This window comes from Macrotis lagotis, chromosome 3 (genome assembly GCF_037893015.1).
Source record: "Macrotis lagotis isolate mMagLag1 chromosome 3, bilby.v1.9.chrom.fasta, whole genome shotgun sequence".
Classification (NCBI taxonomy): domain Eukaryota; kingdom Metazoa; phylum Chordata; class Mammalia; order Peramelemorphia; family Peramelidae; genus Macrotis; species Macrotis lagotis.
Genome location: NC_133660.1, coordinates 241,586,597 through 241,602,634, shown reverse-complemented (window position 1 = coordinate 241,602,634; position 16,038 = coordinate 241,586,597). Strand labels below are relative to the sequence as shown.

Sequence of the window (16,038 nt, the reverse complement as noted above, 5' to 3'; positions counted from 1 at the left end):
TCCTTTTCCCTCTTGCCAATTCTGCTTTTTAAGGCATTCTTCTCATTGACCTTTTGAACTGTTTTTTTTCCGAATTGACCTAAACTGTTTTTGTTTGTTTGTTTGTTTTCTTAGTTTTTGCAAGGCAATGGGGTTAAGTGGCTTGCCCAAGGCCACACAGCTAGGTAATTATTATGTGTCTGAGGCTGTATTTGAACTCAGGTACTCCTGACTCCAGGGCCAGTGCTCTATCCACTGCACCACCTAGCAGCCCCCTAAACTGGTTTTTAAGATGCTATTTTCTTTAGTATGATTTTGTGTTTCCTTCACCAGGTGCTGACTTGGTTTTCATGGTTTTCCCACATTACTTTCATTTATTTTCCCAATTTTTCCTCTATCTCCCTTACTTGATTTTCTTTTTCTTTTTTCTTTCTAGTTTTTTTTTTGTTTTTGTTTTTACAAGGCAAACAGGGTTAAGTGGCTTGCGAAAGGCCACACAGCTAGGTAATTGTTAAGTGTCTGAGGTTGGATTTGAACTCAGGTCCTCTTGACTCCAGGGCCAGTGCTCTATCCACTGTGCCACCTAGCCACCCCCCTTACTTGATTTTCAAAACCTTTTTTTTGAGCTCTTCCTTAGCTCACATTTTTCTTGGAGTTTTGGATACAGAACCTTTGACTTTGTTATCTTCTGAGTATGGATTTTGATCCTCCATAGGGTCAAAGTAAGTGTCTATGGTTGGACTTTTTTCTTCTGTTGTTTCTTCATTTCCCCAGTCCATGACTTGATGTTAACCCTTTGTTAAGGTGGGGCTCTGTTTCCAGGGTGGAGGACACACTGCTCCAAGCTTTTTTTGGGGGGGGGGTTACAGCTTTTTCAGGGACACCTCCTCAGGGTCCTGCAAGTTCTCATTTTTATCCATTGCCTTATGAGAGGCTAAGACTGCTCTTCCAGTTTGTGCTCCAGTCTGTGGTTGAACACAAGCATTCCCCTCTGCCCTGGAGCTGTGAGGAGGGTCTTGCTCTACCATAAGCTGTGAGCTCTATTGTATACCTGCTCCTTTTTAATAGTAGTAGGACTTTAGGGTATGTGTTCTATCTCATTGGGTCCTTACTACAGCCCTGTGAGATGAGCAAACTGAGGTTCAGAAAGTTTAAGTGATTTGACCAACATTAAGTATCTAGTCATTTTTTGGACCCAGGTGGGTTTTGATTCTAAGGTTTCTCAGCACTTAGTAAGGGACAAGCCTAACTCCTTATAATAGGAAGCCAGGCATTGACAGAATTGATTTTGAGAACATGACTATATAGTTCAGGGCTACATTGGAACTCAAGGCATGAGGATATAAATAAATACCAAGATGATGGATGGGTCATTTCAGTGAATTTGTCTATCTGCAAAAGTCAGACTTTAACCATCTGACAACTCCCCCTCTCCATCCCATCCTTTTAATTTTTTTATTTTTTATTTTGCAAGGCAAATGGGGTTAAGTGGCTTGCCCAAGGCCACACAGCTAGGTAATTATTAAGTGTCTGAGACTGGATTTGACTCCAGGGCCAGTGCTTTATCCACTCCGCCACCCAGCTGCCCCCTTTTTATTTTTATTTTTTAACAAAAGTTGTTATGGTGGTTTAGACAATCACAGACACAAAGAAATTGGTTTCACAAATTAATTTATTATAAAGATTTTAAAGTTATAATGAGTTAAATTACATAGTCCTTGAATTCTAGGAGATAATGGAAGCACCTTTTACCTAATAACAAATAAAACCTTCAGCCAACCCCAAACAACAGATTCTCAGAATTTAGTAACCTTGGCCAATGACAGACAGTTCTTTGAAGATCCTCAAACAGGCTGGAAAACCTTCATTATCTTCTGATTGATCCATCAACTTCCAAACCCACCATCACAGGTCTCATGCCAATCACTAAAGGAAATTTCAGAAACCTGGAACTTGGACATGAAAATGCAAGAGTGGGGAAGTCTAGAGAATTAGACAGAATAACAACTCCCAAGTGTTCTAATTCTTTGAATTCATCTTGTTTATTTCTATTGAGTTGGAACCAGTTTCCTAATTTCATAACAGTATAATGTTGAATAGTGTGAATTCAAATATATGTGATCACTTCAAATGATCCATTATTCTGACTATTGAGTCCTAATATCACATTTTAACAGTAGCTAAAACAGGGGTTGGATCTTAGATGTCTGAGATCAGGGTTTTTCTCATTTTTTTCTATCAAGAATCATGAATTAAGAAGGCCTAGCCACCCTCTAACTTCCCTTTTCATGTTCTGAATCCTACCAGAGAGAGTTCCCTAAAGGGAAGATGTTTTTAAGCCCATAACATTTTGTCAAAGCTGGTATAAGTAACAGTTTGGGACCTGGACAAAATTAGGACTCACATATTGTATTAAAAGTATACTCTTTGTGTACATTATATTAGGGTTTGCAAATGCACCTGGTAAATTAAGCCCACCCTAGACTGAATCCACACCTGCTCTACTGGGTGTTTGCTTTGTGTAATCAGTCGACTAAGGGGTTTCTCCTCCTCTTGAAATCCAATTTAAATATTAATCTAATCTTTAAACCAGTGGAGCTTCTTTTTGACATTTAAAAACAGTTCACCCATACAAAAAAAGGCAAATATGGATAAATTAATGGGGGAAAAAAGAAATAAGCAGAGAGCCCTCCCAATGATATTTGAGGATTAAGAAAGCTCAATCTTAATTGTAACAGTAAAGCCCGAGTGTCTGTGTGTGTGTGTGTATGTGAGAGAGAGAGAGAGAGAGAGAGAGAGAGAGAGAGAGAGAGACAGAGAGACAGAGAGACAGAGAGACAGAGAGACAGAGAGGCAGAGAGATCGATTCATTCCCCAGGTGTAGATGCTACCTGAAGAGAGCAGCAGTGTCTAGAGACTTGGTCAATATATTCAAAATGGTCCTTGTAAATCTCTAGGAGTGTCTGGGAGAGCTTATCCACATGATTAGACTACTTCTTTTGAGCATCGTGATAGGATCATGGATCTCAAGTTAGAAGGAGCCTCAATTTATAGATGAAGATTGAGTCTGGGAAAAATGACTTGCCAAATTCATCACTGGTACTAAGTGCTGTCACTTGATTTGAATCTGGGACCTCAGAATATAATATAGTACCCTACCCTCTACCAAAAGTCTTTAGATTTTTTTCCCCCTGTGTTTACCTGTTTATGATCCAGAAAGAGACAATGTGTTGCAATTAGCCATTTTTGCTTCCAGAGCCAGTAGCATAACATTCATGTGGTGGGGAGGAGTGTCTTCCCAAGAACACTGTGATGCTAGTCCTGGGGCAGGGCAATCCCTGGTGAAAGTTCCCCTCCCACTATAGTTGCTGTGCTAAGTTCAGTTGTGCCTCCATTGCTGACAGGGCTGCAAGTGTTCCCCAAATTTCGCCCCTACCTGAGGTAACCCCAGTTATCCACCAGCAGTACTACTCTGATGTAAAAAATTTCCCCAGTCATGTTTCAGGAGGCAACTTTCTGACCCACAAGATCCTCCAGTTGCCACAAGTGACCGGATGCATACACCCAGGCTTCTTCATGATCTGCTGAGTTGATAAGCTCGAGATAACATGAAATTTTCAAAATGTTGATCTTCAGCTTTTTCTTTCATTCTCTGCTCCTCTAAGGAATCCACTAGTTTGTCCCTTTGTTCAATCACTCTCATCATCTTGGTGAAAATCTCCTGTTCCTCGTTCCGAACTTTTTCATCTTTTTCACTCTCTAAGGACAAACAGAGGGAAAAAAGTCACCCATGTTAAAATCAGCCAGGGTGTTAATTTTATTAGTACAGACATTCTTTGACTAATGTCACTTAAAAAAAAAAGAAATTAAATTAACATGAGAAAATATCCCTAATAGTTAAGATTGCATACCAATTAGATGATTTCGATTACATTAAATTAAAAAGTTTTTGCACAGATAAAACCAATGTAACCAAGATCAAAAGAAAAGTAGTAAATTGGGAAACAATCTTTACAACTAATGATTCTGACAGAGGATTCATTTCTAAAATATACAGAGAACTGAGTCATATTTTTAAAACAAAAAGCCATTCCCCAATTGACAAATGGTCAAAGGATATGCAAAGGCAATTTACAGATGAGGAGATCAAAGCAATCCATAGACATATGAAAAAATGCTCTAAATCATTAATTATTAGAGAAATGCAAATTAAAACTTCGCTGAGGTACCACCTCACACCTCTCAGATTGGCCAGTATGACCAGGAAGGATAATGATCATTGTTGGAAGGGATGTGGGAAATCTGGGACACTATTACACTGTTGGTGGAGCTGTGAACTCATCCAACCCTTCTGGAGAGTTATTTGGAACTATGCCCAAAGGGCAACAAAAATGTGCATACCCTTTGACCCAGCAATACCACTACTGGGTCTATACCCTGAAGAGATGAGGAAAAAGGGTAAAAACATTACTTGTACAAAAATATTTATAGCAGTCCTGTTTGTGGTGGCAAAGAATTGGAAATCCAGTAAACGTCCTTCAATTGGGGAATGGTTTAGCAAACTGTGGTGTATGTATGTCATGGAACACTATTGTTCTATTAGAAACCAGGAGGGATGGGATTTCAGGGAAGCCTGGAGGGATTTGCATGAACTGATGCTGAGTGAGATGAGCAGAACCAGAAAAACACTGTACACCCTAACAGCAACATGGGAGTGATATTCAACCTTGAAGGACTTGCTCATTCCATCAGTGCAACAATTGTGAACAATTTGTGGCTGTCTGCAAAGGAGAGTGCCATCTGTATCCAGATAAGGAGCTGTGGAGTATGAACAAAGTCCAAGGACCGTTCCCTTTAATTCGGAAAAAAAACCCAGATATCTTATGGTTTGATCTGGTTACCTCTGAGAATTCTGTTCTCTTTAAGAATATGATTTCTCTCTCATCACACCCAATTTGGATCAAGGTACAACATGGAAACAAAGTAAAGACTGACGGAGTGCTATCTGTGGGGTGGGGGTGGGGGGAGGGAAGCAAGATTGGGGGAAAACTGTAAAACTCAAATAAAATCTTTAATAAAAATTTAAAAAAAAGAAAAGAAAAAAAAAGATTGCATTAGACAGCCCCAATTCCAATGAGAATGGATATAAAAATCATGTAGCCATCATTCCATCGACAACTGATGGTATTTTCTCAGTTGTTTGTACTCTTCTACCTTAAATTTGTGTGATATATATATATATGTATATATATATATATATATATATGCACATTACTAATAAGTGTACATGTCTTCAAAGCCTCCCCCAGTCCCCCCCTCCCCAGTAAAATGTAAACACTCTGAAGGAAAAGCTTTCTCCCAATGATAGAGTAATATTGACCTCCCTGCTCTTCCTTGCATACACTATCTATCTGCCAGCTCCACTAGCTGTTTCCCATACATCAGTATTTCCCCCTCTTTGATTCCCTGGCTTCCTTCAAGTCTCAGCTAAATTCAAGAAGTCTTTCTCAATCCCCCTTAATCTTAGGACCTTCCCTCTGAGATTGCTTCTAATAGAGCCTGTCTATATTTATTCTGTACATTAGCATTTGCATACTGCCTCTTCCATTAGGCTGTGATTTCTTGAAGAGCAGGGAATGAGGTCTTGTTTGTTTCTTTTTTTGGTCATCCCAGAGCTCTTTTCTGGCATATGGCAGGATCTTAATAAATATTAGTTAACTGACTTTTTTATTTGTACCCCTAGTACCTAGTGCAAAGTGATAATTACTAAATGCTCTGTTACATTGAATTTTTTAATTAAACCCTTAGACCTTCAACAACAGTTAAGGCTGCAGGGTAGTGTGTAAAAAGTGAAAGAGAATGAGACATTTTCCTTAAAGGGAATGGTAAAACCAGAAGCAATACTAACTATTCACAGTAGACATGCTCCTTCTTTTTCTTCTTCTTTTTTAATGCAGCCTAATTAAAAGCTACCACATTTAAGCAGGGACCATATGTGACAGAGTATGGCTATGAATGTTCAGTAAAGAATTCAAAATAAAGTACGGCTAAGTGATTTTTAGTAGCATGTCTCTCGCTAAATTGTATTGTAGCAAATTAAACTCAGTATCCAGGCATATAAATCTGACATTAGTTCTGTGCAATCTGAGGAGCATCCCATAAGCATTCACTTATGAGGTCTGTCTTGTTTAAATCATCCACTTTCTGGTCTTCATCTCTCTCCTGCAACCTGCTTGCCTTCTTGAAGAGATTTCAGTTCTCCTTCTGTTTATTCATTCCCCTTTCCCTATCTGCTCCCCACACTGGGCTCTTCTCTCTGAGAAATGTCCTGAAGCTCTTTCTCCTGGGGTCCATGGGTAGACTCTTGAGTCTCTGTAAATTTATTTTTTTAATAAAAACATTGTATAGCTCCATTTCAATATGATTTATTTCCTTTGTAAGCCTATGTGACCTTAAAAATGATTCCCTGATTGCTGGAAGGAGTCAGTGCCAAGCAAAAAATGCTAAGAACCCCTTCTCCTGGAGCACAGAACTAGAAGGAACCCCAGATGTTCTCAGCATCTTATTCATTCATTCAACAAGAATTTATTCAGGTTTTACTATGCAAATGCTCTCTGCTAAGTGTCTATGGAAAAGGTAAGCTAGAGACCCAGTCAGTTCTTCAGTAAGATGATAATGACAATGTGCTAGTGACTGTGAGGGCCACAGAAGTCTGTCCTCAGCTTTCTAGCTGGGGAATCAGGATCCTAGGATCTCTTCTCCATTCTTTTCTATATTGTCTTCCCTTTTTAGAATTAGATTGTAAGCTCTTGATGGCTGAATTGTCTTGCTTTTTGTGACTATGTACTGTACTTACCAGAGTGCAACAAAATATAGATATTATTTAGTAAAGACTTTTTTCATTCGTTGCTTATAGATTTAAGCTTGCAAGGCAATCTAGTCTATTGCTCTCATTTTATAGATAAAGATATTGAGGACTTGAGAAGTGATTTTTCTCAAAGTCATACTGGTAGTATGTGGTAGGAATGGAAATCACATTATGGTACAAAACCAGCACACATTCCATTGCACTACATTTACATCCATTTCTGGGCATATGTGAATGAAAGTATATTTCTTTCTAACACCAGATAATAATTGTTGCTGATGTTGTTTTTGTTCAGTCAAGTCCAACTCTTCCCTCCATTTGGGGTTTTCTTGGCAAAGATACTGGCATGGTTTGCCATTTACTTCTCCAGCTCATTTTACAGAGAAGGAAACTGAGGCAAATGGGATTAGTGACTTGCTCCATGTTACAAAGAGGACCATAATGTCAGAGAGATGACAAGCAAGTTAATTGGATTTATCAGTAACTTCACTTTCTCCTCCAAATACTTGTTAACTGATTGACTGAAGAAGTAGTTTAGATAATTAGGACAGTTCCCTGACCACATGGGCTGCTCAAGCACAGCAACTTTCTTTCTTGACCTAGAGAAGTCAGCAGAATCCACACAGGCTGCAGGGAGGCACCATCTTGGTCCAATGGTCCAAGGTAAACTCAACTTCTCCTTCCCTTGGCTTAACCAGAGTAGGGACCTTGCCTTATGAGTCTTTTAAAAAAAAAATCCTTTCTGGTTACTGTAAAAATTTTGCTGTAAACACCAGGATGAAGTACATGGAGATGATCAAAAAGGATCCGGGCAGGGAAGGGTAGGACAGAGAGGTTGGGGCAACATTTGATTACTCTCTTTCCCTGGGCTCCTATGTGGAGGAAAGAGTAGGAGGATTAGTCGATAAATTACTTGGCAATCTCTTCTGGATCACTCTTATAATTATAAATCAACATATGTATTATCTCAAATTCTACAAGTTTAAAACAGAATTCATTATTCCCACCCCACTACTCTTGACACCTCCCCATTCCATCTAATGTTCCCCATCTTTGTGGTATCAGCATCTTTTAGTCATCAGTTTTAGAATCTCAGTTATCACTGTTTCTTCATTCTATCTCAACTCTCACAATCAATCAATCACCAAGTCGTGTTGAACCTATCTCCCCACCACGTCTTACCTTTGTCTCCTATATTCAAACAACCCTTATCATTTTTCATCTGGACCATTGCAATAGCCTCGTCATTGGTTTATTTGCTACAAATGTTACCTCTTCCAGTTTCTTGTCCACAGTTGCCAAAGTGATATGTTTATTGGGTTGACCTTGGGTTGATCATGTCACTCCCTTCCTCAGGAAGATTTAGTGGTTCTCTGTTGCCTCTAGGATAAAATGTCACTGCATCTATTTGACATTTAATGTCCTTGTCGATATGGTTCCAACCATCTTTCCAGACTCATTTTACATATTCTTCTTTATATACTCTATATTCTGGGCAAACTAGTCTCCTGCTGCTCTTTCCATGTATGCCCCTTCTCTGAGTCTTTTATTTTGATTGGTCCCTATCATTGAGATGCTCTTCCTCCTCATCTGTCTTTGGGAATGCTACTTCTAAGTTCAGTTCAGGTGCCTCAATGCCTCTATAGAAGGATCTTCCTGATCCCTCTTGCCATATTGGTTGTGCTTCCTCCTCTCCAAATTAGTTTGGATATAAAGGTCCCATTGAGCATGACTCACTAATCCTCCACCTGGTTTCAGTCTGCATTAGTCTTACAATGACATGGATTTTCTGCATATTTACATATGTGGGTGTATTTTGTATCTCTCATCCTGTCAGTATAGCTTCTCCTGGCATCAAATGTGAAGTACTCTATGGGGCAGAGGTTGTATCATTTTTGTTTCTGTAACCTCAGCACTTAGCAGTACAAGGTTGGGTACAAAATGGGTGTTTAAGGGGCAGCTAGGTGGCACAGTGGATAAAGCACCAGCCCTGAGTCAGGAGTACCTGGGTTCAAATCTGATCTCAGACACTTAATAATTACCTAGCTGTGTGGCCTTGGGCAAGCCACTTAACCCCATTTGCCTCACAAAAAACCTACAACCCCCCAAAAACACAAAACCCCCAAAAATTGGTGTTTAAGAAATGCTTTCTGAATTAAAAGAAATCGAATAGAATCCTCCCATCCCTTTCTTTTTGATGTAGGTCAAACAATAGCCCCTTAACTCACCTTCCATAGACATTTTTTCTCTTAGCTTCTGCTCCAGCCTGCTTTGGTGGTCTTCCAATTCTAATTCTTGAGCCCTGAGCATCACAAAATAGAAAAAGATGCTGAATATTAGTGATTATAATTTTGAATAACTTCACATTAGTATGCAATCACCATATCTGGTCATTCTTCTATAGCGGACATCTCTGAAATTCCCAAACAAAGATTCTACTGTTCCTAGGCACCCCATTTTCAGTGTGGCTAAAAGGATCAAGCCTGTGATTCTTGTCAGCAGTATAGGTAAAAAGAGGGCTATACTTTGAATCAGGAAGAACTGGGTTCCAATCATGCCTTAGATATTTACTAAATTGTGACCACCAACTTATCCATCAACCTCTCTGAGCTTTAATTTTGTTCATGTGTAAATAAAATCAAGATAATATCCGTAGAAGTTACAGTTTTGCTATTTTATCATCATCATCATCATCATAGTTAACAGAAAGTGCCCATTACCTGTTATCTCATTTGGTCCTTCCACAGCCACTGAGTTAGTTATAATTATCACCCTTGTTTTACCCATCCTGGAATCAGATATGGAAGGAACCTTAGAAGTCCAACTCCCCTCATTTTACAGTGAAGGGAAACTGAAGCTCTGAGAGAATAAGAAACTTGCTCAGGATTACACAGTTAATAAGCCTCTGAGGAGGGATTTTAATTTAGGTCAGTTACATCAGGGGAGGCATTATTATATACATTTTCAAAACTCAGGTCAGCTGCTATAATTATTTTTCTTAAGTGTAGGTCTACCTGTTAGAGATTTGTGGATAGGGAAAGAGCTCTTGACCAAACAAGAGATAGAGAGGTTCATGAAAGTAAAAAGGAGGATTTTGATTACAGAAAATTAAAAAGTTTTTGTACAAACAAAACCAATGGAACCAAAATTAGAAGAGCAGGAAACTAGGCAAAATATTTTGCAGCAAGTTCCTCTATTAAAGCATTTTTCACCTTCACCTTTACCTCACCCCATCAGATTGACTATGACAGAAAAGGAAAATGCCAGATGTTAGATGGGATGTTAGCCGGTGGAGCTATGAACTCATTCTACCATTCTGGTGAATAGTGTGGAATTATATCCCCAAAATTACAAAATCTTGGATAACCTTTGATCCAGAAATTCTACCACTATGTTATTACTCCAAAGAAATTAAAGAAAAAGTAAAAGGACCCATTTTTTTGTATCAAGAAATTGGAAACCGAAGGGCATGTCCATCAATTGGGGAATGGCTCAACAAGTTATGTTATATAAATATGATGAAACATTATCATTCTAAAAGAAATAATGAAGAGGATGTTTCAGATAAATCTGACAAGTATGAACTGAAGCAAAGTAAAGTAAAAGAACCAAGGAGAATAACTATAACAGTAACAGCTGTATGGAAAATCAACTGTGAAAGACTTAGCTTCTCTGATCAACACAGTGATTCATGACTGTTCTAAAAGACTTGAGAAAAATACTTTCCACCTCCAGAGAGAGATCTGATGGACCCAGAGTATGGATTAAAGCATATATTTTCTCTTTCTTGTTTTATTTTTGGGCATGACTAATGTGAGAAATCTGGCCTCACAAACTTGTTAGCTATGTGATCCAAACCCCTGTTTGCCTCAGTTTCCTCATCTATAAAATGAACTAGAGAAGGAAATCAGAAACTACTCTAGGAACTTTTCCAAGAAAACTCCCCAAAAGGTAATGAAGAGTCAGGCATGATTGAACAACAAAGCGAAAATATCTTTTGCTTGACTTTATATGTATAATGCATATCTTACTTGTCTTCTCAATGGGTGGGGGAGGCAAAGGGAGAAAATTTAAAGGGAGCCCAAAATAATAAAACTGATTTTTTAAAAAGGGAGATAGGTCTGACCATGTCAGTCCTTTACTCAACAAACTCCTTGGCTCCTTATTGCCTTCAGATTAAGTAAAGGCCACTGTTTGGTATTTAAAGCTCTTCATAACCTTGCTTTTTTTGGTCTTCTTTATTTCCCTTGTTGTACTTGGGTGGGGTTCCTGTATTTTCTGACTGTAAGCCTTTTCCCTGGTCATCCATTATGCTTGGAATACACTATTTTTATTCTACCTCATTACTTCCCTGGGTTCTCTCAAGACTCAGTTTCCATCTTATGCAAGAAGCCTTTCCCCATCTCCTATACTCCCTCTCTAGACATTCTCTGAGGAGTGAAACAGGGGAAGACACTAATTCGTGACCAGTAAGTTCTTGGTAATTATTGTCAGAGTTCATCCTTAAGAGAAAGGGGGAACATGTTTCCAGAGTATCTGGCCAGCTTAGAACAGACCAAAACCAATAAAATTCCTATTTATTTAGTCCAGAAAAAATGAAATGACCTCATTGAATCACAGCTCTAAGATTTGGAAGGACCACTCAAGGTACTATAGTATAAACCTCTCATTTTAAGGTTGAGAAAATTGAGGTATAGAGAGGGTAAGTTACTTCTGATGGACTCAGAGTTAATGAATATTTGGATGAGATTTTGTTTTTCTAAGTATAACAATATAAGTCCCTCCCCCTGGCTCCCTAAAATGTGAGATTTAAAGATAATACCTTATATGATATTTCTCTGCATACATGACACATCCTCCTGAGCACCTGGCACAGTTCCTTTCCAGAACAGACCCTTGATAAATATTTATTTAGTTCCTGAATGACAAAACCTTATTAATTTCAGCTTGGCTTGTTCAGACCTTGGCTGTTTTGAGATTTATTAAGAAAAACTTTGGTAGGTTTAGTAAATAACTCCCTATAGAGTCTTCAAAGTGATGTCTTTGGTGTGTTGGAGGGGTGGATAGGGTGATGCACCAGGAGAAAAAGAGACTAAAACCTGTATGCACATCCTGATGAGAGTAAGGTATAGGGGAAAGGTAGAAGACCAAGGAACTCTCAGTATCACTTTCTAAGAGGTGAATCACTTCAAGTCATAATAAGGACTCACTAGAGATGGGTCATCAAAGAACAGAGGCTTCATGAAGGATTTTTATTCACTGAAGAGGGCAGAAGATGATGTGGAGAAGAAAAAGATGCAAATCAAATGCTAAAGTCATTAGTAAAGGAAGACGGGGATCTTGGGGGGTTTTTTTTAGGTTTTTGCAAGGCAAATGGGGTTAAGTGGCTTGCCCAAGGCCACACAGCTAGGTAATTATTAAGTGTTTGAGACTGGATTTGAACCCAGGTACTCCTGACTCTAGGGCTGCTGCTTTATCCACTCCACCACCAAGCCACCCCCAAGGTCAGCTTTAACAGAGTCAAGTTAACAATAGATATCCAGTCAATTAAATAGATGGTCCAGTGTAATAGATGTTATGAATATCACAAAAGTCTGTGAAGAGATGGTAGTGGTAGTGGTCCAAGTGAGAAGCATGGGTACTCTCCATGTTGGCCCCATCATCTGAGTATAGTGGGAGGACAGAAGGAGCAATGGAGAGGATGGTAGTAGGTATGGGTTCCTCAGGAGAAAAACAGGCCTCCATTTGGGCCAAGAGATAGAAAGGAAGATATCAAAAAGGAATATATAAAGGATATACAAATATATCTAGAGTATGCACACACATAACACACATTCATATATAATATATATATATTTATATATAGGAAAATATCAAAGATGAAAGGGAACTTCTTAATAATGGGGAAGAGGGTTTCAAAGGGAACAAAGGAAATGTGGTGATTCAAGGAGCTAAAGAGGATTAGGTCTAAATCATGTGGGATTGAGAATATGGGGGGGCGGGTAATGGATTGGGGAAATAGCATCTACCTAGGGTGTTGGTATGAAATGATAGAAACCAAATGTTGGTGGGAGAGCCCCAAAATCCAGATCAGAATGTTGGTTTGATGGGGCTTTCATAATTCCATCCTTCTGGGCTTTCATTTCCTTATCTATAAAATGAAGAAATTAGACAAGATGACCTTGAGAGTCTCTTCCAGATTGAATTCTTTGAGCCTATGTAACTCTTCTGGCACATCTGTGCTCCAGAGATTTAATTGCAGCAGGAAGACCAGTAGCTTTAATGGGGAGAATTTCTTGTTTTCTGGGAAAGATCTGGTCTCACCCCACCCCTAACAGGGACCACTCTCAATTGCATAACTATACATTTTATATGGATTTATAGTGGGGGATGTTGCTTTTTTGGGCATCATGGGTCACTTTGAAAAAATGGATTCCTTCTTGAAATAATATTGTTAAATGCATAAATTGAAATACAGATGATTATAAAAGAAAATCAATTATATCAAAATATAGTTAGCAAAATATTAAAAGTTCGAAGATCATGAGAACCCTCTGGCTAAGAACTCTCCAGTCAATCAACAAGTATTTCTTAACTACCTTCAATATGCTAGGCATTGTGCTAACCTCTGGAGATATAAAAAAGGCAAAAGTGGTCCTCAGGGAATTCAGTCTAATGGGAGAGACACGGTTGGTTCTTGTCTGTTATTGAAGACAAGACATAAGCATAGATATAGATAAAATTGTAGCTAATCCTGGGTGAGAAAAGGACTGGAGAAAGGCATCTTGCATGAAGGTGGGATTTTAGCAGAATCTTTGAGGAAGCCCGGGAAGTCAAGAGATAGGGAAGGGAGACAATTCTTGAGCATGGGGGTCCACCAGAGAAAGGGCATATTTGGAAGATTAGGCAGCAAGGAGTCAGTATCCTTAGAAGACAGATCACACCCAAGCAAATAAACTGTAAGAAGACTGGAAAGGTAGGACAGGGCCAGGTTAGAAAGGGCTTTAACACAAAAACAGAAGATGTGATATTTGATCCCAAAGAGAATAGGGAGCCACTAAATTTTCTTGAATGAGAATGGGAGGATGATAAGACCTGCCCTTTAGGAAGGCCACATTGGCAGCAAAGTGGAGGATTGACTGGAGACTGGAGAGACTTATGGTGGGGAGACCAACTATCAGGGAGTTGGCAGAAGGGGGCATATGCAGATGTGCATGTGTATATGTGGATATAGATAGGTATCATATGGACCTATACATGTGAACATGTATGTTCAAGCATCTCTCATATTATACAAGGGATGTCTCAGACATACCATATATAATCTATCTGTCTATCCATCTCTCAGACTACAGTCCAAAAAAGGACAGTCTGATTGGTTGGCTTAAAAGCAAAAGGAGAGGACAATATATAATATTACATATTTTTACACATGATATGATATCAGAGATATAGCATACATGATACATACTATGTATGTTTATGTTTGGTTGGCATAAACATAAAAGGAGAGGACAATATATCATAGTATACACATGATATCACACATGTATCACACATGATGCATAGTATGTATTGTGTGATTGGTTGGCATAAAAATAAAAGGAGAGGACAATGTGCCATAATGAAATACTATGTGACTAGTTGACATAAACATGAAAGGAGATGACGATATAGACTGTTGTGTATATTGCATACAATATGTCACATATGTATCACATGTGATACATAGCATGCCTTATTCACCCACATATACATATCCACACACATATCTATATCTGAAGTTCAAAGAGGACAGTGTGATTGGATGGCAAGAACATAAAAGGAGAGGACAATGAGAGATAATAATGGAGCAAGGGTTTACAAGTGCACACGGGAAGCAGGGAGTTTGCCTATACCATCTCCCTTCTTTATGAACATGGGAGCGAGCTCCTGGGGGGGTATAGATGGAGAAGGACACCCCCAAATTCCAGCTCAGGTCTCCCAGCTCTCAGGCCACACATTCCCTTCTCAATGGGGCCAGCCCAAAAGGTTGCTATTCCATCTCTATTTTAACTGTGCACAATCTCTCTCTGCTACAGCCTCAGTGCCGGGAATGGACAACTGGAGAGTCTCCTCACTAATAGGCGTATGATATTCAAGACAGAAAGTGGCAATTTGCCTCAATCAGGGCTGAACATGCATCGGGAGGGAAAACAGAGGCCCAGAGCGGAGGGGCAGCTGCCCTCCCTCCTCCTCACAGCTCGCCTGGGCCTCACTGTTGTCTGTGTTTCTTTACTTACATGATCAAGAGCTCAGATTCATATCGCATTAATTTATTCTTCTCCAGGACCAGCTTAAACCATTCATGCAGGAGCCGTGCCTCATCCTGTGCGCCTGAATCTGTTTAAGAAATAAAGCAGAAATGTGTTCTATTGGAGTCCTGCACCCTGGGATCACTCGGCCCTGGGGCCACCTTAACCTGGCCATGTTTGCCTCAATAAACCCACGCTGGGTAGCAGTCGCAGATGTGCTGTTTATACCAGGAGCCTGCGGGCAGGAAAAATAGAGCGCACCTGTGTACACTCTGGCCCAAGAGCTCTCTGCTACTGAGGCCTACTTGGAACTTTGGTCAGAGAAGACACTGAGGATGGGGGGGGGGGGGTGAGGATGAAGGTCTGCCCTGAGTTGTTCTTTACGATAGAAAGTTACCCAGCCTCACCTGGGATCTCTCATACTGACCCTTTCCTGGGACTCCACTTCAGTCAAACAGGAATTGTCTCTCTCTCACAGGGTGGGTACTGGATTTAGGGGCAGAGAACCTGGGATCACACTGTAGCTCTGCCAACTACTGTACTGTCTAATTCATTCTAGCACATTCAACACTAATGCCAGGTGGCTGCTGTTGGTATTGGCCATCCTTTGTTCTTGAAGACCAGTGACATTGCGAGAGCAGTTTCTTGACATGCCTGTGCATTGGATTTAAGTGAGGCTTACCAGCTAGGTCACTGAGACACTTTTGACTCAGTTTCCTCCTCTGTAAAATGGGAATAATAACTACCTCGAGGTAATTCAGAAGATAAAATGAGATGACATTTGAAAGACACTTCATAAATTTTAAATGCTAGTTATTTTTATTAGTCCATTTTGTAATTGGCCCTTTACTATTTCACTTGAACCTCACAAGTCTGTTATCGGTGCTTTTATTTACT

At 39.5% G+C, this 16,038-nt stretch overlaps 1 protein-coding gene across 1 annotated transcript in view; it reads right to left on the bottom strand.

Moving 5' to 3' along the window:
* Positions 1-1,664: 1,664 nt before the first annotated feature.
* MICAL2 (microtubule associated monooxygenase, calponin and LIM domain containing 2) overlaps positions 1,665-16,038 on the bottom strand; it is a 285,377-nt gene continuing 271,003 nt past the window's right edge. Inside the window, exons 35-37 of the mRNA XM_074230325.1 lie at positions 15,130-15,229; positions 9,076-9,149; positions 1,665-3,738 (exon numbers count right to left, since the gene is read on the bottom strand). Coding sequence (XP_074086426.1) covers positions 3,554-3,738; positions 9,076-9,149; positions 15,130-15,229 — 359 coding nt within the window. The 3' untranslated portion in view covers positions 1,665-3,553. The remainder of the gene's footprint in view (positions 3,739-9,075; positions 9,150-15,129; positions 15,230-16,038) is intronic.